Source organism: Paramisgurnus dabryanus, chromosome 16 (assembly GCF_030506205.2).
Source record: "Paramisgurnus dabryanus chromosome 16, PD_genome_1.1, whole genome shotgun sequence".
Taxonomy (NCBI): Eukaryota; Metazoa; Chordata; class Actinopteri; order Cypriniformes; family Cobitidae; genus Paramisgurnus; species Paramisgurnus dabryanus.
The window spans coordinates 34,373,629-34,400,069 of record NC_133352.1 but is presented as its reverse complement, the minus strand read 5'-3'; the positions used below and the strand labels follow the sequence as shown (position 1 = coordinate 34,400,069).

At 38.2% G+C, this 26,441-nt stretch overlaps 1 protein-coding gene across 1 annotated transcript in view; it reads right to left on the bottom strand.

The window, feature by feature from the left end:
- The window catches only part of LOC135719455 (diacylglycerol kinase theta), a 41,689-nt gene that overhangs the window by 13,937 nt on the left and 1,311 nt on the right, over nt 1–26,441 (bottom strand). Inside the window, exons 2-14 of the mRNA XM_065242136.2 lie at nt 23,173–23,252; nt 13,844–13,943; nt 10,609–10,694; nt 10,150–10,275; nt 7,820–7,976; nt 6,849–6,923; nt 6,666–6,766; nt 5,964–6,178; nt 3,529–3,619; nt 2,758–2,812; nt 1,295–1,356; nt 254–404; nt 5–43 (exon numbers count right to left, since the gene is read on the bottom strand). Coding sequence (XP_065098208.1) covers nt 5–43; nt 254–404; nt 1,295–1,356; nt 2,758–2,812; nt 3,529–3,619; nt 5,964–6,178; nt 6,666–6,766; nt 6,849–6,923; nt 7,820–7,976; nt 10,150–10,275; nt 10,609–10,694; nt 13,844–13,943; nt 23,173–23,252 — 1,338 coding nt within the window. The remainder of the gene's footprint in view (nt 1–4; nt 44–253; nt 405–1,294; nt 1,357–2,757; nt 2,813–3,528; nt 3,620–5,963; nt 6,179–6,665; nt 6,767–6,848; nt 6,924–7,819; nt 7,977–10,149; nt 10,276–10,608; nt 10,695–13,843; nt 13,944–23,172; nt 23,253–26,441) is intronic.

The following is a 26,441-nucleotide window of genomic DNA, read 5'->3' as shown; positions in this document are numbered from 1 at the left end:
TTACCTTGATCGGCATAAAGGTGAGTGATTGTGACCAGGTGACCTGCAGGACACAGAGAGAGAGAGAGAGAGAGAGAGAAAGAAAAATCATTGTTAACCCTTCACTTGCATGTCACTGCTGTGATGGTTTTAAGCAAGATACAGATGTCATCTTAGTGTTTTCTTGGTAATACAAAAGCCCAAAGCTTGATGGGTTGAGCATAAAAAACCCTTATATAAACAGTAAAAAAATCTTGTTCCTTTACACACTTACTCTTTATGGTAAGATGTTCAGATAGCAGGTTTGTGTATTCCTCTTTGCCGAGTTGTGTCGGAAAACCTCCTAACAACAGATTGACCTGCACCACTCCATTCCTGCGCTCCTCGATGTAAAACCGTGTTTGGTTCATCTGCCGCAAGGACATCTGAAAATCAGAATTCTCAAACGTCAGTTCACACCAAACAAAAAATAATAATTATATATGTGACCCACTGACCCTGGATCACAAAACCAGTCATTTAAGGGAAACGGATTTTAAGGAAATTTGAGATTAAGGGAAATTGAGATTTATACAGCTTGATAAATAAGCCGTCCTTGATGTATGATATGTTAGGAAAATATTTGTTGGTTTGTACTGGATAATATTTGGCTGAGAAACTATTTGAAAATCTGGAATAAAAGGGTGCAAAAAAATCTAAATATTGAGAAAATCAATTTGAAAGTTATTAACTGCATGCACTAACAAAATCTTTTTATATATATATATATATATTTACAGTAGGAAATTTACTAAATATCTAAATGGAACATAATCTTTACAATATAATATCCTAATGATTTTCGGCATAAAAATCTGTAATTTTGATGGCTTTTGCTGAATATTCCCATGCTACTTATGGCTGGTTTTGTGCACCATGGTCACATACTATGTATGCACTAGTATTCAAACGTTTGGAAACATATATTCATTCTTTATTTTGATTTTCCCACATTTAAGTATGAAAGTAAACACATCAGAACTATGACACAACTCAGTGGTGACTATAGAAATAATGTACACTTAAAAATATATAAAACTTAAAGTATTTGTGGCATTTTTTCAAGAAGTGTAATTTTTTTTATAATTTTTTTTAAGAATATTATGGAAGTTCACATCGATTCTGGCCTATTATTGGCTATAACATAAGTAATCCATTTAAAAAATATTACACTTTTTGTTTTCTAATGAAAGAAATGAATATGTTTGACACAAGTATATTTTTGTCTTTCTAGGCCAAATACCAAGATACTGTATATCAGTATGACCCTACATACTTTCCGTATCTCCTGCAGTTTGTCCAGAAGAAGCTCCTGACCGTCGAGAACTTGACGTTGAACTGAAAAAAAAATATGAGATGAAGATATCACACACATGCACACAAACTCTTGCAAACTAATATTTCTGGAATCACATGTTGAAAGGGTTCATAAGAAAATGATGTAATCACACTTAACATATCAAAATAGGCATATTCAACTTTCCCTTTCACTTTTATTTATATTTAGTCAAGAATTTATAAATACATCACATTATATATACATTTATATATACGCATTCAACAGCGTTTTGGAATCCTTGATTCTAAAGCTGTTATGCCCAGAAAACACTGTGAGGTGTTCGGGTAACTGTGGAATTTAATACTTACCAATAAATAAAATATAAACATGTATAGTTAATAACATTTATACGATTGCATTTACAAATGATTAGACCAAATGCATGTAAATCGGAAGGTTGGTGGTTCAATCCCCGGCTCCACCTGACCAAGTGTCGAGGTGTCCATAAGCAAGATACCTAACCCCAGCTGCTCCTGACGAGCTGGGGTGCGTTTCCCAACAGCAACATTGCTAACCTGTTAGCAACTTAGTTGGTTGGCATTGGGAAATTGCATTGCAACCAACAAAGCTGCTAACGATGCTTTTGGGAAACGCACCCCTGGATGGCGCCTTGCATGGCTGACACATGTATGGGTGAATGTGAGGCAAATTGTAAAGCGCTTTGGATGGCCATTGGTCTATGAAAGCACTATATAAATGCAGTCCATTTACCATTTAACAAGAGCTCACGAAATATTTCAAGACAAAAAATAATGCACATTACTACATCCTTTACAATTTAACATACAGTCAAACCATAAATTATTCGAACAGCAAATGTAATTTTTGATATTTTTTTACTATTCAATTGAGGATCGAAAAATAAAGTAAACAGTGATATATTATACCCCAAAATTCTTCATACAGTGATAAACATTTGGACCCCAAAATATTTAGACGCTTTGACCTGACCATTCCTTTCTTAAGTGTTTTTACTTCAATTGGTCATGCAATCTTTTTTCACCACAGACTAAACACAATTAAGCATTGTTTGGTAATTGTTTGACCTAAATCGGTATCCAATTGTGTACTTTTAATTTATATTTAATGGCTGACAGCTATTCAACCTAAATCATTTGTCAGACAGTCTTACAGAAGGATGGCCAAAACCAGTGAAATATTAAATAGTTTTAAATCTTCTTGTCTTGAGTTACCATTACCTAAAAACTATAGTGAATAATCTTTCATAATGTGAGAAATGTTAAAGAATAAATTTTGATTTGACTGTATATACAGTTTTAAATCCCAGTGCTGACAGCCAAAATGTAAAATGATGTTAAAAAATATTGATCGCCAGCTTTGGTAGCACTAAATCACTAAACGCCATAACCTGAAGATGATTTCAGTAAAGGTGACTTCACCTTGTTTGCTGCTCATCCAAACTTCCACAAGGTGGAAATCACCAGAGTTATCATTCTGAAAAAAAGAAGAAATCAGAAGTATTATTAACACGATCTACATTGCTCAATAATGTACAGTATAGGTTTACTGCTAAAGTGCAAGTGTTGTGGGGGATCGCCAGTGATTTTCTATGGTATTCTGAGCGATGTCATGCATGTTCTTGTGTATTTGCTTGGGTGTTTTGGAGGTTATTTACTGCTTCATTAAAAAAAAAAATGTCATTGATATTAAGGGCCCAATTTATGACTCAGATCCTTCCCTCAATGTGAATCTATGGGTTTATGTTAACACTTTACAATAAGGTTGTACTTGTTAACTTTAGTGTATGCATTAGCTAATGAATATTAATATAAATGTATGTGTATGTGTATGTATTTTGGCATTAACTAACATTAACATCAATACATGAGGATAAACTACATTGCATTATTAGTTCATGGTAGCTAATGCATTTAATAATGTTAACAAATACAAACTTCTTGTAAAGTGTTACCGAGATTTTTTACAGCTCTGTTCAAGGCAAAAGTCCCATTATTGTTCAAGACTTTTTTCATTAAGTGATTTATCATTTATGTCCATAGCACAAACAGTGCTACACAATGACACATAAAGTTAGGGGTATGTTTAAATGCCTAAAATCCAAGTATAATCTATTGTCAATTTTTTTAAACCCATTGCAAAGACCACTAACAGCCCTTCATTGTGTCTAAAGAAGCAAATTTCCAAGTTACCTGTTTTCCGAGCTGTGAAAGCACTTCCTTTATGACAGAATCTACTGTGCTGCTTTTCCCGGCAGTAATGGAGATGTAGTTAACACCAACCCTAAAAACACACAAAGATGACATCACAATTTCATTAGAAAATTAAACTTCCTATCTCATGATTCACATTCATATGCCACCAAAACTTCAAACTTATGATTTACCAAAGTCAAATATTATATACGGACATCAGCGCGTAAGCCGATGAAAAATATGACAATGAAACAAAAAGTTATTTATTATTTCCAGATCAATATTAATAAAACTAAATGTAATGGAAAGTCAAACATCTTCGTGGCATTATTAACCATTTAAGGTCTCCTGGCGAGTTTTGCTAGGAACCGAGACTCAATCAGCATTTGTGATCGGTTTTGATGTTTCCATGGCAACAACATCTAAGGTAAACTACGGATGCTGTCGCTTTATCTCTGTGGCAACCGGACACACACAAGCTTGGCATCAGAGACGAGTGTGTTTTATATAAACACTTGCCCACACAACAGGACTATTGTCTATCCCGGTTTGGAAATGATACATGGTTTGTTTGGAGAGAAGAACAGATATCCTAATAAATCCTTCATTCAGTAAACATGAAGATCACCCGCCTGTACTAACTCAAGTTCTGTATGTATTTAAGATCTGACCAATAAATTCTGCAAATTCTGTCACTGAATCACCCTTAACTTGTTACAAACCTGAAGACATTTCTTTGTTCTGCTGAACACAAAGGGAGATATTTTAAAGGATTACTCCCTTACTCCTGATAATTTACTCACCCTCATATCATCCAAAATATTGACATCTTTATTCCTTTTTAAGGAAAACATTACATGAGTTTTTAAAATTAAATAGACTTTATTGGTCCCCAACAGTTTACAGTTTCAATGCAGTTTAAAATTTCATTTTCAATTGCAGCTTCAAATGTCTCTAAACAATCCCAAACGAGGCATAAGGGTCTTATCTAGCAAAACGATTGTCATTTTTGGCAAGAAAATAAAAATAAGCACTTTTTAAACACAACTTCTTGTCTTGCACTAGCCGTGAGAGGCGCCAGCGCGACCGTACGTATTACATAATCACGACGAAAGGTCACGCATGACGCATGCAAAACTACTAACTTCTTTTCGAAAATTACAATCTTTTCGCTAGATAAGACCCTTATGTCTCATTTGGGATCATTTAGAGCCATTTGAAGCTGCATTGAAACTGCAATTAAAATAAGCTTTATTCAAACTGTAAACTGTTGGGGTCCAATAAAGTATATTAAATTAAGAAAAATCCTCAAAAAAAACTTAATTTCTTCTTGACTAAACAAATAAAGACATTTGATGACATGGGGGTGAGTAAACTATCTGGATGTTATTTTTATGGAAGTGGAGTAATCCTTTAAGCAATATTTGTAACTAAACCGTTTTTGAGCACCATTGACTTCCATAGTATTTTTTCCCTACTATGGAAATCAATAGTGTTTCCTGCGTGATTACAAAAATCTCCGTTTGTAAATTTAATGGTCGTAATAACATTTTTGACAACATCAAGATTTAGTTAGATTTCCGATCAGACACATAATAATAATTGGATAAATTCATCACATGGTAATATTACATACAAATATTTGTGTACACTTGACTGTGGATAATATGTGCTAGAGCTGGGCGATATTGATTGAAACTCATATCTTGATAATTTTCGAATGAATATTCGAAATGATAAATATCTCTATTTTCTAAAACACTAAATAAATGTTTACAATAGAGATTCACATCGGCAAACAGTCGGTATCGGTCAATAAAAAAATTATCGGCTATCGGACGATAGTTTCAAAACAGCGGATAGCCATGGCCGATATATCCTGTCAATCAAAAGAGATCAGAAAATACTATGAATTTGTGCTCTCTGAATAGGAAACATCACTAGTAAAATTTTGAAAATTAATGATGATTATATATATGAATAACATTCAGAAAATTTTATCTTCAGAATTAAGTTAATATAACCACCAAACTATCGGTATTGGCATCCGTATCAGCAGATATCAGTCTGAATAATCGGCTATCTGTATCGGTGGAAAAATTTCATATCGGTGCATCTCTAGCTTAAATGCAAATCAAAGCCCCATGTGAGATGTGACTATCACCTTTATTATTAAAACACGGTATGATGAAAATAAAATTCAAAGACAGGGGTTTCCTCTGTGTTTAAAAATATATACATCTGCAACCTCCGTCTACATTTCTGCCAGAGCTTCTGTTGCAAAGAAGCAGGGTCATATCAAACCATACCGATATAGACGCTATCGTCTTCATCTTGTATCCCACTGGGAAGAAATACTGATATATTACTAAAGCTCGATACACTGCCCAGCACAGCAAAACATACAAAAAAGTAAAAGAAGTAGTGCTCACTTCAGCCATCCAGGGTAAATCTTCAACACTTCTGTTTCTCTGGGTTTCGCTCTGAGGATACTGAATTCGGGAGCATTGTCTTTAAACACGGGCTTGTTGTCTGTTGTGCCATTACGGTTGATGATGTCATCAGTAAACAGTCCCGGTTGGCTATAACTCTGAAGCTCATAATCCTGCGGCTCGTCTGGGATATAAAACGCTCTAAGTGCCACTTCCTGTCGGGACAGGAAGTAGAAATTAGTACACTTAGGCCTACTGTGTCCAAAACCGCATACTTCCATACTATATAGTAGGCGAAGTAGTGATTTTAGCTTAATGTATAGTATAAAGACCAAGCTGTTTTAGACGCAGCGAAGTTTGATCTTAAAGTTGCAATCTGTAACTTATGCCTCTCTATCGCCATCTCTGTTTGAAAGATAAATTGCAGGTTACTTTATGTATTTATTTTTGTGTCAGCTGAAGTCAAATTAAATTTTCAGTGACAGCTTAAATTATAAATCATTATACAATTTCTGTTTTGAATCAGGGTAAGGTAAGGTTCGAACACCGATATTTTATATGCTTGCTCAATTGAGTTTATTTTTAGACAATAAAAGGTACAGATTGCAGCTTTAAGCGTGATGTGTACATACAGTAGATGTTGTAAGAGCTTTTGAGAGGCACACTGATCAGATGAAACCTGATCTGGGAAAAACATCTCACCACTACTTCCTCATTCTTGATTATTCGAGGGATTGCAACCAGACGAAACTGATTCCGCTTGGCTGCATCGTCGCCATCGAAAACTTTGAGCGTCTGTTTCCCTGTAATCCCAGAGATGGGAGTTTACTTTGGTAACATGGGGATAACCATCAGCACTGATGTTATTTTTGGTCAGCTGCGTACCTGTGTCAGGTGATCCCGTCGACTGAGTCTCCTTTGCTGTGGTTGGACTCTGAGTGTCGACATCATCCAAGGTATCTGTAGAAATCACACTTCTCCATGTGAATACAACAGTCATGTGATTTTCTTATGTGATATTCAGTATCACATTAAAATAATGTGAGTTTCTACGCTCCCTTAGTTTGTAAAAACAGGAAGAAACGTAAAGTACCTGTAACATGGTTCTGTCAACACCAAAGTCCCATGATTGGATTAATAAACCAGATATCTTAAATGCAATTTAAGTCTCTTTGGATATAAAGTTTTTGTACAAATGCTGTCCAATCAATCAATCTATCTAGCGTTGTGCTGCGTGCATTAAACATGCATCTATTTTTTGAAAAATTAAAGGAACACGCCCACATTTTGGGAATTTAAGCTTATTTACCGTATCCCCCAGAGTTAGATAAGTCCATACATACCTTTCTCATCTCCATGCGTGCTGTAACTCTGTCTGACGCAGCCCCCGCTAGCTTAGCTTAGCACAAAGACTGGAAGTGAATGGCTCCAGCTAGCATACTGCTCCCAATAAGTGAGGAACAGAGAGTTCGGTCAGAGTTGTGCAAATCACTCCGCCCAAGTAGCTGTGCTTCGTCTTCTGAGAATATAGTTCCCAGTATATATATGGTTAAATGATGGCTGTGTCTCATATCACCTTGTTATTTGTACACGGTGTGACTTTTCAAATCACAACACATAAATAGGTAAATGTTGGTGTTATTTTGTCACTTATTGGGAGCAGTATGCTAGCTGGAGCCATTTACTTCTAGTCTTTGTGCTAAGCTAAGCAAGCGGGGGCTGCGTCAGACAGAGTTACAGCACGCACAGAGAGGAGAAAGGTATGTATGGACTTATCTAACTCTGGAGGATACAGTGAATAAGCTAAATTTCCAAAATGTGGGTGTGTTCCTTTAAGTCCCGTGCGCAGGGCTTACCCATCTCTCCATGTTGGGAAGTCTCAGAGATTCTGTAACAGTGCATTTTGCTGAAGTTTCGTGAGCACATCCTCACACAGCTAGGGTGAAGAATCATATTCCTCAGACGGCCCAGGCCGCACTCCGGAGAAATTATGATATAACATGACGCATGTGCCTGCAAACATATAAACACAGATAAGCGGTCAAGCCAATACCCCTTCAGATGTGGTCCAACTTTAGGGCAAATGCGAATCTTCAAATTGATGTCAACAGCCAGACCGCTGAAGACACTGTAAGTTATTAAACAAATATGTATTTTCAAAAGCAATTCACAGTTAAAGGCGGGGTGCACGATCTCTGAAAGCTAATGTTGACATTTGAAATCACCCAAACAAACACACCCATACCCAAATAGTATCTGGACGTTCTTTTGATAAACCCACCCTACACATACACAACCCAGGCAGTGATGTTGGTTAGTAGACACGCACAAGTGTGTTTTGGTACTTGACCCGACTCCCTTTTTCAAAGCACTTCTCAAAAATCATGCACCCCGCCTTTAACTTAATACAGGTACAATCCCTGAATATTTACCTGAGTTAAAGGTGCCAAAGAATGCATTAAAATATTATGTTAAATTGTTCTTTGATATCTCCATAGATGGTATGTGGCTTTATTAAGTACAAAAATAATCCTGAAACATTTACAACCCTAGCATTTGCCTTTAGAAGGAAATGGTCTACTATTATCTTATTTGAAAGGGTCATGAATAATAATGTTGAGCTCTGCTCTGATTGGCTGATTAACAGAGCAGCTCATTTCAGTAGCTCAGTGTGTGTGTAAACAGATCTTATGTTTGAAGATTGTTAATAGACGTTTCTAGTGGAAAGTTTGTGTGTTTTTTTTCAGTATGGACCTGCAAATCGTAACTAAACGCTAAAACTCTAGCATATAGCATTAGCTAGCATATAGCGCTAACTCAGCAGTCACAACTTTTTTGCATGCACAAGGTCCTACATAAGAAGGAGGAAACAATCAGCTTTGAGGCTCATGATATGTTATTACTAGGGGTGTCACGATTCTCCAAATCCTCGATTCGATTACATTTTCGATTCTAAGGTCACGATTTGATTCGGTTCTCGGTTTTTACTTTTTTTTACAAAAAAATGCTATGGCATTATTATTTATTAATATTATTATAGTTTCACATTAACATGCACATTGCGTGCTTTTCCTCGCATGGGGGTTTGTGGGCTTCACCTTACGTGAAAGAGCTTGTAGAGAGAGGATTGCACGCATATGGACTTAATGCGCGCGTCTTGGACTCCTCCTGGCATCTGAAATAAATCCAGCGTGTCATGATCAGGTGCGCTTCTCTCTGTCTCACGTACATGCACTCTCGCATCTGTCCGAAGTCTAAACATAAACTGAGGTAGTAATCCTTATGTATTTGTTCAGTTTTATGCGTTTCATGCAAGCTGAGGCAAACTATACCTTTGTTTAACATATAACCCGCTGCATCTTGGCGCCTCTCGCACTCTCGTGCAAGTGCAGAGGGCTGCGCTCTGTCCAAAGTCAGATCACAAGGTAGTAATCCTGTTTATGATATGCATTAAAATCGAAATCGTGACACCCTTAGTTATTACCATGTACAGAACTCTTATTATTCATCTATGCCTAGATAAATACAGTTTTCTATTCTACGGCACCTTTAAGGTTTGTTTAGTTCATGGATGCATTCTTAAAAATGAAGGTGCATGAAAGGTTCTTTACAGTGACGAATCTGTCCTCAAATAACCGTCTGCTTAAACATATACAGTAGGTTGCTGAAGGTAATGTGAAGAGTGGTGCTCTGCCGCCTACAGCTAAATAAAACATAATGTAGAGAGTAAGTGGTGGAGTACCAGCGGGACGTCATGTTGTATCCTCACTAATGCTGCATGAGGTTAATGTGCCCACCACCTGCTTCAGAGCCGGGAAACCAAAGCAGAAAATGGAGAAAAAAACATCCGGTGCCAAAGTAACGGAGGGCTAAAAGCAGATACTAGGCTTTCAGACATTTTAATTGATAAATTTGGCTTTCATCCAAAGCAACGTATGGTGCAACTGGGTAAAGGTTTATACATTATTACAGTTAGTAGTAATAAAGCCAAAACTCATTCATAAAGAGCTGAACTAATACAATTTTGTGAATGCTGAAAGATGTTTCATCCTCCTTTTGTGAGACATGACAGCAGGAGAGCCCATTTATCTTTGTTCTTATCGTTTAGTAATAAAGCCAATTTTGTGATGCATGCAGCTGAATTGAAAGCATTGAAAGGGTTGGGGGCACTTTAAAAGACACTTACGGTAATGCCGCACCATTCGCACCTCACGCCAGCAAGGATGTCCGAGGAGCTGCACGTGCGTCGGCAAACCTCACAACGAGCACCTGAGGACATGTTGCCCTCCCGCCAGTGGTGTTGATACGTGTCCTAAAAGAGAAACATGGAGTTAGAACCAACCATGTGACCAATAACAAGACTGACAAGCCTACAGAACCAAAAAAAGGTGTATCTAACGGGCATGAACAAGATGATCTACAACTCCATCAGCCCTATAGGCGGATATAAATCATATTATATCTCTACTAGATTTTCTTTTAAAATGGGTCCTCACAAATGTGGACTGTGCCATGAACTAAACCCAAATGGTTATTTTAACAAAATGGGAAGGGTCTTCTCAATAGGTTTTTTCCTGTTTCATGGGCACTTTAGTGGGCCTTTAAATGTCAGATTAACTGATGCAGTCTTGGTTGTGGTACTCACAATGTCCTGACCTCCATCTTGGTGGCAGATACGGCAGTCGCTAACACTGAAAGGGGCACAGTCGCTGTGAACGTGCAGCTCACACACTGAAACACACACAAGCCAAAGTCACACACACAAAAACATGTGTGCATAACATCACCATAAAGCAGGTTTCATCTAAAGGTAAAGCAGTCAGTATTCCTGTTTACCAAACAGTGGAGACGTGATGAAGACATGATACCCAAAAAGGTCTGATCAGATGAAAAAGCCATTCAATTTAAACGTATCAAATGTTTGAAACGGCTTTTCTTCAATTCTCCATTTGCACTTTAGAGAGAGAGAGAGAGAAACAGAGCAAGAGAGAGCGAGAGAGAGAGAAGCAGAGCGAGAGAGAGAGATAAACAGAGCAAGAGAGAGAGAGAGAGAGAGAGAGAGAGAGAGAGAGAGAAGCAGAGCGAGAGAGAGAGAGAGAGAGAGAGAGAGAGAGAGACAAAAAGGCCATTCTGCAATTTCCATAGCAACAGCTGCTTCCCAAACATGAACGTCCAGTGCACTTAAATGAGCATCAACAATAAAAAGAGGCAAGACAGCGAGAAATCGAGGGAACTGAACGAATTTAGAAAAAAGGGGAACAGGCTGTTTATAAAAAATAGGAGTAAATAAATATTTTTTTTAAATCATAGACAAGCATAGGATTAGATGCATAGAGGTTGTCAGGCCATATTATGCACTTTTCATTTTCTTCCTTGACAGTTTTTTTAGAGGTCGACCGATAGGGGATTTTACTGATACCGATAACCAAGTTGGTCCATACTAACTGATAACCGATTAATTGACCGATTAATGGATATTGGATAAAAAAACATAAGACTCAAAGTGAAACAGTGCTGAAATGTATTACACAAGTAATAAAACAACAGTACTGAACCATGAAAATATGCTAAATGAATAAATGTATAAATAAAAATATATTAATTATATAAATAAGTATTAAAAGTAAATACTTCTGTGAAATACTCCCACTGAAAACTGAAACTACATAAATATATGAAGAGTTTGGTTCCAAAACGCAATAAAGGCCATTTTTGAAAAAAATGAGTTACTGCCAAAACCAGTATTATATCAGGTCAGTATTTAAAAGTAAATTCTTAATTTTACGCAAAATCCAATATCCGCTGTGTTATTCTGTCATCTTTTCTCCCTTTTCTCCCAAAACGCAATAAATCCACTCCACAAATTACAGCGCACTATTCCACGCAATGTAAACAAACAATGGCGGCGCTTTGAGTACACAGAATCCTAGTTTTCATCATCTACTTTGTACTTTGTGATTAACAAACAAACAAAAACAAAATAATACTTTAATGGCATTGATAAACCTGTGGTTTTCTGTGACGGGAAAGAAACGTAAGCCATCAACATCTAATAATTTATGCGAGACACACTCGGGAGACGATCGCCTGTTCTCCTGACAGCATCTACCCGTGCTAACACATTGACCCCAGGAGATCTTATGAAAAACTTTCCTTAATTTTACTCAAAGTCAACGAGAATCACAGCTGATGGCTGTGAAAAATGTTAAGCGATGCCGTCAAATATAACCACGCAGCAATGACAGTGTTCCTAATATCAAAAAGTAAGTGTTTGGATTAATGTCAATAATGTTTATTTTTTTAATCGGTGAGTACAACTATTCAACTAAATGAATATAACATGGCAAAGATGAATGCACATTGATTGAATAGATTTATAAAATGTTGACAAAAAAACTTGTCATGGATTTATTGCATTTTGTGGAAAAAAGAATTAGTTTTTATAATAAATCTTTGAAAACCAAGTTATGGATTTGAATTTTTAATGTTTTTATAACCTAAAGATGCTATGTGAAAGTTTGTAACAGAAAACAGTGGTTTTCATCTTGTCACTTTCTTGGTATAGAAAACACATTTTTACCGAAATTTGACAAAATGGATTTATTGCGTTTTGGAACCAAACTCTTCATATATTTTTATGTGTAGTCTTTAACTTTATTTGCTTCTGTTTTAAAATTTTATGATTATCTAATCAAAATAACAAAATATTTATTGCATTGATGATATAAAAGAACTGAATTTAGATTTTGATTAGTTGGATATGTTAATCTCTCGCTATTAATTTAAAATATGGATTAGATAAAAGTAACCAGCTGGATCCAAATCGATAGTAATAATCATGACAATAAACATTTAGGTTGGATTTATCTGCGTGTATTTTTGTTTGAGGTACTACAATATTATTGTCCTATCAGCCTTGATGTCAAACTTAGGTTCCTGCTGTTGTTTCTCTGCTAATGCAGCATCTATTCAGCAAATTAATTACTTCATAATGATATGAAGCAACGAAGGCACTCGAAAAAACTATCGGCATAAACTTTTTGCCGATAGCAGATTATTCCACCAATGAATTATCGGTGCCGATTATTCAGCAAAACCGATTAATCGATCTAGCTCTGGTTTAATGTTACACTGTTAAAAAATGAATGATTTTAAAGGGATAGCTCACCCAAAAATCCAAAAGTCTGTCATAATTTATTCAATCCCATGTTGTTACAAACCTGCATAAATTTCTTTGTTCTGATAAACAAGAAGGAAGATATTTTGGGAAATGTTTGTAACCAAAATGTTTGTGGAATGAACTATTCCTTTTAACGTTACTGGATTAAAAGCATAGTAATAAATTATACAAGCTTTATTTGGCAACATCAACCTCCTAATGCTCCGTACACACCAAACGCGTAGCATCACCTTGCTCGCTCTAGATTACAAGCGGGATTTAACTTCGTGTCATGCAATTTTTCGCTTGAGTTGAATATTCGTGTTTGAGGCCAATAGCGCGTGTTTTCGCGGCAATTGCGCCGTCCAATTCGCATCACCCCACGCGAGGACGCATCTGATCACGTCTTTGCATTGACTTTGTATGTAATCTACTCGCGCAAATCGTTGAACTCGCATCTGGTGTGAACTCAGTAAGACCCGAGCTTTGGTTTGTCCTTTTTCCGATTTCTTCCATCTATTTGGGGTAAGGAAGAACCAATAAATAAATAAATATTAAATATCTGCCAAATATTTTTCTTTGATCATGAAGCAGTGTATTGGCCCAGAATTAGTATTATGGTGCAAACAACAAAACATTTGATGTCCACTTAAGAGGTTAATGCTGTATTTATCATTATTCTACCGCAAACCTCCCCATTCACGCTTTTATAAACACACACCTTCACAGCGTAGGGCCGGACTTCCTTCTAGATGCTTTCGACACACACAGCAGAACCTCTTCTTCAGACCGGCTGGACCGAAGCAATGTGCTACAGGAACCTTTAAACACAGAGATGAACGATTAATCAGTTTACAGTACAAATTATTATTTACATTATTGCCAAAATAAAGGATGCTCTAGATAGTTTGTTAGTGTATAATTGCCCAAATCTCTCTTTTTATTTATTTGATTAGTGTTTTTTACTAATAGTTAGTCAGATATTCTGATTGCATGTCATAAAGTGCACTGCCAACTGACACGACATACGTGACATCACTTCCTGTCTGAGTGGTGTGAAATGAGCTTCTTCCTCTATGGGGGATGGTTTAGACTTCTGGAGGGTACTGATGCTTAAAATAGACATATAACATGGTTTCCCTTTGACCTCCTGTACTAACGCAGAACTGACAAAACACCAACATCCAGTTTCACATGACACCCAAGCATATCTATTTGCATATCTGAGCTCAGTTTCATACAGCGATACCAATGCTTTTCAAGAAAGACCTCTGACAATACACATATTTAATGTCTTGCTTATCTGACACACATTAAAGTCATCTCTACCAAATAACCACTGCATCAGTCATGTTTGATTAGAGATACAATCAACATGTATGGTCAGTAGCATCGTTGTAGTATTGCGGTTACAGTAACAACAAGAATACATCGGCCTATATGTAAATGTAAATAAACTTTTGCTAAATTGTTTTCAGTTGATAAGATTGTTTTGACTACTTTAATTTAATCTAATCATTAAAAGCAGAATCCAGAAAAATGGAAATCATGGAATTTGAGAATAAATAAAACGGAATTTGGGAAAAAATAAAATAAATTTCATAGGGCACTACATGAGCAAATCTGTTTTTTTGTGGGATCCTGTGCCTGCTAAACAACTGACATTAAGAATGAAGCTACATCTGAAATTGCCCACTTGCATATATAAATCGAGGTGAGTAGTATGTCAGTATTAACAAAAATAATAAACAGTTGTTCCATGTGATTAAATTTCCTTGTTTAACATACACTCACCTAAAGGATTATAAGGAACACCGTACTATAACTGTGTTTGAACCCCTTTCACCTTCAGAACTGCCTTAATTCTACGTTGCATTGATTCAACAAGCATTCTTTAGAAATGTTGGCCCATATTGATAGGATAGAACCTTGCAGTTGATGGAGATTTGTTGGATGCACATCCAGGGCATGAAGCTCCCATTCCACCACATGCCAAAGATGCTCTATTGGGTTGAGATCTGGTGACTGTGGGGGCCATTTTAGTACCGTGAACTCATTGTCATGTTCAAGAAACCAATTTGAAATGATTCAAACTTTGTGACATGGTGCATTATCCTGCTGGAAATAGCCATCAGAGGATGAGTACATGGGGGTTATAACGGGATAGACATTGGCAGAAACAATGCTCAGGTAGGCAGTGGCATTTAAACGATGCCCAATTGGCACAAAGGGGCCTACAGTGTGGCACGAAAACATCCCCCACACCATTACAGGCATGATGGATCCATGTTCTCATTCGGTTTACACCAAATTCTGACTCCACCATCTGAATGTCTCAACAGAAATTCAGACTTATCAGACCAGGCAACATTTTTCCAGTCTTCAACTGTCCAATTTTGGTGAGCTTGTGCAAATCGTAGCCTCTTTTTCCTATCTGTAGTGGAGATGAGTGGTACCCGGTGGGGTCTTCTGCTGTTGTAGCCCATCCGGCTGAAGGTTGTGCGTGTTGTTGCTTCACAAATGCTTTGCTGCATACCTCGGTTGTAACGAGTGGTTATTTCAGTCAAAGTTGCTCTTCTATCAGCTTGAATCAGTCGGCCCATTCTCCTCTGACCTCTAGCATCAACAAGGCATTTTCGTCCACAGGACTGCCACATACTGGATGTTTTTCCCTTTTCACACCATTCTTTGTAAACCCTAGAAATGGTTGTGCGTGAAAATCCCAGTAATTGAGCAGTTGTGAAATACTCAGACTGGCCCATCTGGCACCAACAACCATGCCACGCTCAAAATTGCTTAAATCACCTTTCTTTTCCATTCTGACATTTTCTTGACCAGGACCACACCCCTAACTGCTTTGAAGCAACTGCCATGTGATTGGTTGATTAGATAATTGCATTAATGAGAAATTGAACAGGTGTTCCTTATAATCCTTTATGTGATTGTATGTTATCAGCATATTTCACATGCTATGGTGGATGTAGTACATCCGAATTTCACACTACCCATATTCATACTTTATATAGTGTACTGTTTTAACAGATCTCAGGCTACAGAAACAAGGTATAAATTGAAACGTGATAAAAGCCTCACAGAACATGGCAATGAGATCCTATCCATCCACACTCAAAGTGCACTTAAGCTTTAGATTTAAACCTGTTGACCTAAAGCACACCAATAACTGCACTTTACAAAAGCATAAGTGATCTGATAGTGGTTCCTCCACACCTACTCGCATTCTCAAGCAAACTCAATCACGACCACGACTGCAAACCCAGTGAAAAATGTTTAAATATATTCAGCGAATGAACGCAGTGACAAATCCTAGCCGGGCTGTCACGACTCACTATGCGTGTATGCGTCTGTAACTGATTTCATGAGAACATGATGTAGATTAACGCAGCTTGTAAAGGAGAAGAACCTGCCTGATGTCTTTCTGTCTGTGGCTCTAGGTTTGTAAATGTTTTTTTCTGCTCTGTTCCAAGAAAGGTTTAATGTTTGAGCCTAAGACATTATGGGTAAATGAAGAGTTTGGGAATGAAGGTTTATGATCTTGCTGTATTTCTATCATGGCCTTGAGCACTGATGGTTAAGGATTTTCTCTGTTTGCCTACAGCAAGTCATGTTGAATTTAAGCATCCTTTGACAAAACAAAAAAAATCCCACAAACAGGAAAAACTCCCTTTCTTTCAGGACAAACTCCCTTTAGGGTATCTTTGTTGCAATGACTCAAACAATTTCCTCTAAGCGTTTTTCTTTTAAAGAAAGTTGTGCAGTTTCTGTGCCTGTTTTTAAGGCAATTACATATTTTTTAATAAACAATTACACACTTTTAAGGAAACTTATTTTTATATATTATAAATAGGGCTGTCAAAATTAACGCGTTAATGCAAATTAATTTTAAAGGTCACGTTTTTCCTGATCCCATTTTTCAAACTTTAGTTAGTGTGTAATGGTGCTGTTAGAGCATAAATAATACCTGTAAAATGATAAAGCTCAAAGTTTACTGCCTGGTAAAATATTTTCTTTAAACGCGCACTAAGCGAATCTGTGTGAAGTCCCTTCCTGTTGACGTTCGAAGTGTTGTCAAACAAAACGGAGCGTAGCGAACTCCTTCCCTCCCTTCCGTGTTTTCGGAACGAGTCATGAACGCCCCCAACCCCTACTCCCAAATCTTTCTTGTTGTTTATTGGCTGGAACACTTTGTTATGTTTCGTGGTGGTAGGTTTGACCACTCTGTTTTTGTTGCAGTTTGCGAAGCCTGGGCTGTCTACAGATACAGCGTTATTTTTGCACATGTTATATCGCGCACTGTAAACACAATCAAAGCTTTAAAAAGCAGGAAGATCGGGAGCTTTAACGCTATTAAATTTATTAACGGTGATTAACACAACACGCAATTTCTGTTTGACCCCTGGTCTAGCCCATATTTGAGAAGAATCCAGACTTTAATAAATGTGACCTGTGCTTTCTAAATGAGTCGGAGGTTATCATAAAAATAAGAACATTAAGCTCTCGTATAGCAAATACAATGCTCTAAATAGTCATTGAACATCTAAAATTATCTTTTTCTGAGAGGTTTACGATCCTAACTAATACACAAATGATGCGTGTCAATCCTCTTGCATTTTGGTTTGGGTTTTAAAACATGCAGGAATTAGAAAATAGAGTTCCAGGACTTGCTTGATGTCAAAATAGTTATCAAGAGAAAAAAAGTTTGGGATCTGATTAATGTTTAAATAGTTATTAAGAGCGACAAGACTTAAAAGTATCTTACTCGTCCTGACTGACTGCTCTGAAGCGCGTGAACCCAGATATATAGACATCTACACAGAATTACAGTTTTAAAAATATCTGTTTTGACAAGAATTATGTCTTAAGTGATTGTTTGGTTAACCTTTTGAGGAAAAATATCTGATGTGTAAAATTATATTAGATCCTTGCATTACAGTCGACCTAAAAATGTCTGTCTCAATGTCAATCATACAATAAAAGAAAAAAGTTGGATTTATTGGATTTTGCAGAGAAGGAGGACTGATGAACGGAGAAAAGATGACAGAACAACACGGCGGATATTGGATTTCGTGTAAAATTAAGAATTTACTTTTAAATACTGACCTGATACAATACTGATTTTGACAATTACTCGTTTTTTTAAATGCATTTATCGCGTTTTGGAACCAAAGTATTCATATATTGATGTTGCTTTGTGTGTGCTAAATATATACGTGAGTTTAAGGTATGGATGTGGTAATTTTTGTGGTAATTTTAGATTTTTCTATAAAAAAAAAAACTTTGCTGACTTACATTGTTTTGAAGTTTTTAAATAAAGTTTCAATAGTTCAATTGCCAGCAAACAGAAATGGACAAAGAAAAATGTCTTCTGAAAGGAAAATACCATGGCTGATAATTTTGTTGAAAATGTAAACAGGATGGTGTAAACATACATTTGCATAAAGCATCTATATTTCTTCACACCCATGCTGATTAGATTATTAATCCTTGAAAAGTTTTAAATTAAGGTAAATTTATAATAGATAAAAATGTGCGATTAATCGCGAGTTAACTCATGACAATCATGCCATTAATCTACATTAAATATTAGGGATGCACCGATAGGATTTTTTTGGGCCGATACGATGCCGATTTAAACAGACAACTTCTGGCCGATGCCGATACCGATATTAAACACTTGTATACATAACTATACAGTTGGTCTATTAGCTAGTTTATGTCTGCATCAAAATCTTTTTACTGAACATGGATTGGATCTAATTAACATTCAACTGACCAACATAATAAGAGAGGTACAAATTAAGCTAAAACAAATATAAGAAGACAGCATGACAACCTTAAAAGGTGGTTTTTGCTATTCAGCATTTATTTTATTAACAACATTAACTCATTTTTTACATATAATGGATTTCTTTATGCAGTTAATTAATAAACAATTGGTATCGGCCTTTCTCGTGCTATTGCCGATATGCCGATGGTTTCAAATTCATAAAAAATCGGCCAATAAATATCGGCGGCCGATACATCGGTGCATCACTATTAATTATTTTAAATATGAGTGGCATGAATGTAAGTTTTTATTGAATTTAGTGCTACTCTAGGGGTCTTACAATTCTCCAAATCCTCGATTCGATTCTAAGGTCACAATTCTATTCAATTCTTATGTAATTTTTTTTGAAAGCACAAAAAGTGCTATGCCATTTTTAGACTAGACTTTTATAAAACATAATATCTGACCTTGAACCCGGATATGCCCTGCCATGTTAGTCGTGGTGCCAGTGGAAAAATATGGTACACGCACATACCTGATAAAACAAAACTTCCTGTCAGATGAACATCTGTCAGTACTTTGCACCCTAAAACACACTTTTATTACCATCAGATGAGATTGTAAGACTCTGCACCCCATAAAAGTCATGTTTAAATGCTGTTTTCATAACTCTTAAGCAACTGAAAGAAGTTGGTGTGAAACTTAAACAGATCTCAGTTCAGAGAAACGACCGGTCCTGTCACAGATGCAGTTCTTTCAAGGTTGTGACTTAATTTCGATCGATTTTTATTTAAAATTGAAATGACACGCTTATGCTACACATAAGTATTGCAAAAAGGCAGGGGACGTCAACTTTATTCATAAGCATGGATTCTAGGCAGAGTTGTCAACTTCAGTGAAAAACGATTTTGTGACATTTAAGGGACAAACATCTCATGACAGCTCGTGGTGCTGTGCGTGATGTGACAGCTCTGCGTCACTCAGGATTTGGATTCTTGGGAACACAAGGAAAAATAGCTTGACATTTTCTCAGGCAAACCAGGAAATGTAGGTGCTTGTGATGGTGCCAAAAACTGAACATACTGATGTATGCAAGCTCAGACATGAGACAGATGGCAAATCGCTTCGTTTTTTCCTTACTCTTGTAAGCCGCTTTTGATAAAATGCTCTAAGTGCCACACACACATCTATTTGCGACACTACTCCCTACTAAAGTCAGCTATGTCCTGTCCAACGAGAGGAGACATCCTTACTGACCCTCACTATAGTAAACTGCAGAGTATCCTACCGGACGTGACCTCGTTTCCTGTCGCCGGCCACCCTTGCTAAGATCTTAAAGGTGATTTACGTATGGCGTAAAGCGGGGTTGGGTATAGGATGACAGAATTTCATTGTGGAATCATGAGGTCATTTAAACAGATCTTTACTGTAATAATGTGTCAGATGGCTGTTTCAGTTTTTGTTTGCATTTCCTCAAATGAAGTTCAGAGAGGTTGTTGAGTAAAGGCTAATGGAGCGATTGGCTCTAAGGCTGACTCACTACAACAACCATCCACACACCCACACACAGACGTACAAAACACACACACACACGCACATGCAAAATACAAACACATACACACAAAACCTCAGTCCATACAAAGAACCCACATGCACATAAACACACAAGACCCTGGCATGTACAACACACACAACCTCAGTGAATATAAAAACACACTTATTTTCTTTTCAAACTAAACAAGAAAAAAAAACACATAAAATCCATTATGTATTAACAAAACCACTATAGTAGTTTCTCGAGATCCGGCTCTGAAGTTTATTTTCCCCTTATTATTTATTGGTCTAAATTAAGTTTAGCTGTGGTTTGGTGTTCTGGGAATCTGTTATCACATCCTGCGGCAGCTCTGAAGCGATTGGCCAATAGGCATCAATGCCATACAGCTAAAGTGTTTTGTTTTCTGTGAATTCAACCCTGATGAACCAATGAAATGAGGCCAATTGTAAGCAGACAGCTTCATCTGTGGTTACTTTATTTTGAGCTGTGAAGTTTACGGCTACACATAGAGAACATCCTGTTTTTAGAAAAACTATAGCAGGTTTGCATCAAATTGTTTAAAGTGCTTTGTACTTTATCTAATATCATATATATTATATATATTATATATATTATATATATATATATATATATATATATATATATATATATATATATATATATATATATATATATATATATATATATATATATATATATATTAAAGAGGACATTTCCCAAAAATGTTTCAGCTCAAAATACCATACGGATATTTTATTATAGCATGTTAAAATTGCCACTTTTAGCTGTGAGAAAAATGTGCTGTTTTGGGTGTGTCCTTTAAAATGCAAATGAGCTGATATCTGCACTAAATGGCAGTGCCATGGTTGGATAGTGCAGATTAAGCGGCGGTATTATTATTATATTATAAAAGATCCCCTTCTGACATCACAAGGGGAGCCAAATTTCAATGAGCTATTTTTTCACATGCTTGCAGAGAATGGTTTACCAAAACTAAGTTACTGGGTTGATATTTTTCACATTTTCTAGGTTGATAGAAGTACTGGGGACCCAATTATAGCACTTTAACATGGAAAAAAGTCACAATTTTATTATATTTCCCCTCTAAACTCTGTCTATGAAATCCTAAACTCTTTAAAGGCTAAAGTGTCATAATCTAATTTTGAGATTTGGAGCATTAAAGTCTAATTTTATTAATTGATTTCAATTGATTTCATGACCTCAGTCAATATTAAAGGTATCAAGGTTATTATGTTCTTTGCATTGTGTAGGATGATTTTATGTAGAAAACACCGCTGGGTGCATAAATATATTTTTTTAAAGGTACACTCCACTTTTTTTGAAAATATGCTCATTTTCCAGCTCCTCTAGAGTAAAAACATTGGATTTTTACCGTTTTGGAATCCATTGAGCTGATCTCCGGGTCTGGCGCTAGAACTTTTAGCATAGCTTAGCATAATCCATTGAATCTGATTAGACCATTAGCATTGCGCTAAAAAACTTGACTCTTCTGTAGTTACATTGTGTACTAAGACCGACTGAAAATTAAAAGTTGCAATTTTCTAGGCAGATATGGTTTTACGCGACGCTAATGGTGCTGGAAAATGAGCCTATTTTCAAAAAAAAGTGGAGTGTCTATTAAAAGAAAGACCCGACCCCGAGGCAAACCCGACCCAAGAAAATTAAACCTGAGTCTGACCTGACCCAGTGGCAATATTTTTTTTAACCCGGATGTAAATGGCAACGACGTGTGTGCATTCTGCATCCCTGCACGCACCAATCAGACAGAAAGAAACCTAATTTGGCCCGCTGCTCCATTTATTTAATCTGTTATCTGACGACAAATGTGCATTAAAAACTGATTGACAGGTCTGGCTCTACCACATAGGAAAAGGACTTGATGCACACATCGGGTCTTCTTAGGTCCGTTCGGCAAAAAAACATTCATTTTAAACTACCTGAGAGAGACTCGATGCCCCTAATATTATACACATGCAAATTTTAGACCTGAACCTTTTCAGGTCTCGGGTCGCACCCGTGAAGACCACTAGTTCACAGACCGGGTCACATATTTCTATATCTAACCTATAATATGTCCTACAACTAGATGTGTTTTGATGTGCTCTGTTTAAAAACACAGGCAGTCGACATCCTAACCATTATGGACCCTTGTGACCACTTTGAAATGATTCAGTTCATGCTCACAATCACGGTTTAATTCATTAAAATAGAAACTTCCCTTCTTGGTGGTTATAATGTAGCTAGATTGGTTGTAATCAAAGGCACAAATGCCGACTGACACTTGGCCTTCACAAAACGCCACATCACATCAGGAAGTCATCAGTAATTCATTATGAAGGACAGACAAAGGGCTACACCGACTGCTGTGTTACTGAGCAAAATGGCCTCGTTCAATACATCTTAAATTATTAAATGTGAATTCAGGGAATAACATACTTCGTTGTTTGTAATGCAAAGACCACAAAGACAACAGTTGCGGTGTAAACTGCTAATTATGATCTCTCTTGCGTGATCATGCTACGATAAACTGTTGATGATTCTTCATTATCTTCATAATTGCTCAAGACTTCATGTTCTGTATAATTAGAGCATCCTTTAAGTGTTCTCATGCCTCAATTATGCCGTGTTTATAATAGTGAGTTTTATATACAAAGATCAATGCCCTGCACGTCCAGCGTGGTTTACTTACCCGAACCTGTGTGGGAGCCATGCATGAACACACGGTCCTGACGTGCTTTAAACATTTCTCATGTGACATGAAGTTACACACTGCAAAAAAAGAGAGAAAGGGGTTGTTAAAGAGGGTCAAATACAAACAATAAAAAACGAAGAATTTCATATTGTTGTAGCACTGATCTATAAGGATTGGAACCATAGTATACCATCAGTCTAGCAAAAAAGCCGAGGCCCGAGACTCTGGCGGGGGACGAGGCCCAAGACTCTGGCGGGGGACGAGGCCCGAGACTCTGGCGGGGGACGAGGCCCGAGACTCTGGCGGGGGACGAGGCCCGAGACTCTGGCGGGGGAAGAGGCCCGAGACTCTGGCGGGGGAAGAGGCCCGAGACTCTGGCGGGGGACGAGGCCCGAGACTCTGGCGGGGGACGAGGCCCGAGACTCTGGCGGGGGACGAGGCCCGAGACTCTGGCGGGGGACGAGGCCCGAGACTCTGGCGGGGGACGAGGCCCGAGACTCTGGCGGGGGACGAGGCCCGAGACTCTGGCGGGGGACGAGGCCCGAGACTCTGGCGGGGGACGAGGCCCGAGACTCTGGCGGGGGACGAGGCCCGAGACTCTGGCGGGGGACGAGGCCCGAGACTCTGGCGGGGGACGAGGCCCGAGACTCTGGCGGGGGACGAGGCCCGAGACTCTGGCGGGGGACGAGGCCCGAGACTCTGGCGGGGGACGAGGCCCGAGACTCTGGCGGGGGACGAGGCCCGAGACTCTGGCGGGGGACGAGGCCCGAGACTCTGGCGGGGGACGAGGCCCGAGACTCTGGCGGGGGACGAGGCCCGAGACTCTGGCGGGGGACGAGGCCCGAGACTCTGGCGGGGGACGAGGCCCGAGACTCTGGCGGGGGACAAGGCCCGAGACTCTGGCGGGGGACGAGGCCCGAGACTCTGGCGGGGGACGAGGCCCGAGACTCTGGCGGGGGACGAGGCCCGAGACTCTGGCTGGGGACGAGGCCCGAGACTCTGGCGGGGGACGAGGCCCGAGACTCTGGCGGGGGACGAGGCCCGAGACTCTGGCGGGGGACGAGGCCCGAGACTCTGAGGGGCCGAGACCAGAGACATTGAGGGGCCGAGACCGTGAAAAAATTTATTAAATGACAATCAATCCCCCATTCATCTCTTAACGGCACAACAGTAAAAAAAGAAATCAAATAAGAAATAACTTAATTAATGATTGCTTTTAAAGCCAGAAATTTAACATCACATTAATGATGTTAACACATAAATCAGACAATTACCAGCAATTTAGTGTAAATCCCACAGTTGTGTTCTTGACCGGTCTTGAAATAAAATCCCAAGATCACTAAGTCTGAGACCAAAGACAGTCAAGACAGAGACAAGACAAAGACCATGGTCTTGAGACCGGTCTCGAGACCAAGACTTGTCTGGAGTACTACAACACTACTAGGAAGAATGAAATGATGACTGTTGCAGGGTTTCCCGCAGAAAATTTGTTAGTTAAGGTGGTAGGGTTGTGCAGGTGGGCGGGCTGGGGGCGTGGCAATCAAACGGGGCGGGGCGTACGTGTCATGATGAAAATATTTTTATTTAAAACACTCAAATAAAACTAAATTTTTAAGAAACTATGACAGAAACTGAACACATACTATATTATTAATGAATTAAATGTTTTATTAATAGGCTAGTTATCCTCCAGACATTGACGGAAATTTGTGCAGCAAATTTTTTTGGGGGGACGACCTTGTTAAGGTGGTAGGGTATCCCAGCTTAGGTGGGCCGCCCGAACTGAAAAGTGCTGCGGGAAACCCTGCTGTTGACATAAAAACCTTGACCAAGATTTTCAGTGCACTACAAGAAAATAATAAAATTATTAAAACCTAAAGGGATTGTTTACCCAAAAATGAAAATTCTGTCATCATTTACATTTTATTTATAAGAAGCACACAGTTGACAGTACCCAACTGAATTCCATACTATTTGTTTATCCTACTATGGAAGTTAATAGGTCCCATCAACTGTGTTCTTACTATCATTTATCAAAATATTCTCTCTTGACCGAAGAAAGAAACTCATACAGGTTTGAACCAACATGTGGGTGAGTAAATTATGACTGAATTTTCATGTTTTGGGTAAACTATCCCTTTATTGTAAATGATTACACTGAACAGACTACTATACTCTGGTGCATTAAGCAGACTGCATGTGTTCGAGGTAAAACATGCACACCTGTTTATGTTCTGCTCTTATTGAATCTGGCGAGAGCATCTGCCTCACCGCTCCATTGGGCTACGTGTTGCCATGCCAACCCGGAAGAGTCGATCACGACTTCCCTGCAGCGCGTTACGTAACAGAAACGTCTCATTTCTGCCTGGTAACATCCATGCTGTCAATCAACGGCCTCACAAAACAACATTTATCTAAGATGTGTTGCTCGCATCCAGAAACAATTGTAATTGAAGCCTGGTGAATTCGCATCATGTTGTGGATTAAACTCTGTATGAGAATCAGCAACAGGTTTTAAACCAGCTCTAGTTTACACCCTTTAGTTTTTTTAGTGATTTTGCTCCATCACTGATGGCTTCTTTTGTGATAACTATTTGTTCCCAGACTTACATTACCTCTGTGTGCAATATATACAACTACATCATCAAGTCAGTGAGTTTTCTGAACAGACAAGTTGGCTGTCAAAAGCCTGTAAATCTAGACTTGTTTAGGGTTCAGTGATCTGTTACAATATGCTATGGACTGAAAGTTATTTTTATCTGTCTGTCTGTCTGTCTGTCTGTCTGTCTGTCTGTCTGTCTAAAAAAAGGATACAGAATTGTACTATCCTATCCTAGCCTCTGCCAATCTCTGAACAAAATTTAGCCCTAATATAAGCTAAAATGCTGAACAACAACTTATTTACACCAATGGGCAGCTCTGTAAAACTGTGTTGGTGTAAACATCTGACTGACAAAAGTGAGAACAGTTCAGACCTTCTAACACTGACAAAGATCTCCATCAATTAGATGGATCTCATCAAAGTGTTTCCAGCACAAGACCGGACAATTACGGATTCCTGTCCAACAGGAGAAGTGTGCTGGATCGATCAGGATCAATCTGTCTTCACCAGTTTACAGCTACAGTATTGAATCATCCAGCAGAGAAAGAGAGAGAGAGAGAGAGAGAGAGAGAGAGAGAGAGAGAGAGAGAGAGAGAGAGAGAGAGAGAGAGAGAGAGAGAGAGAGAGAGAGAGAGAGAGAGAGAGAGAGAGAGAGAGAGAGATT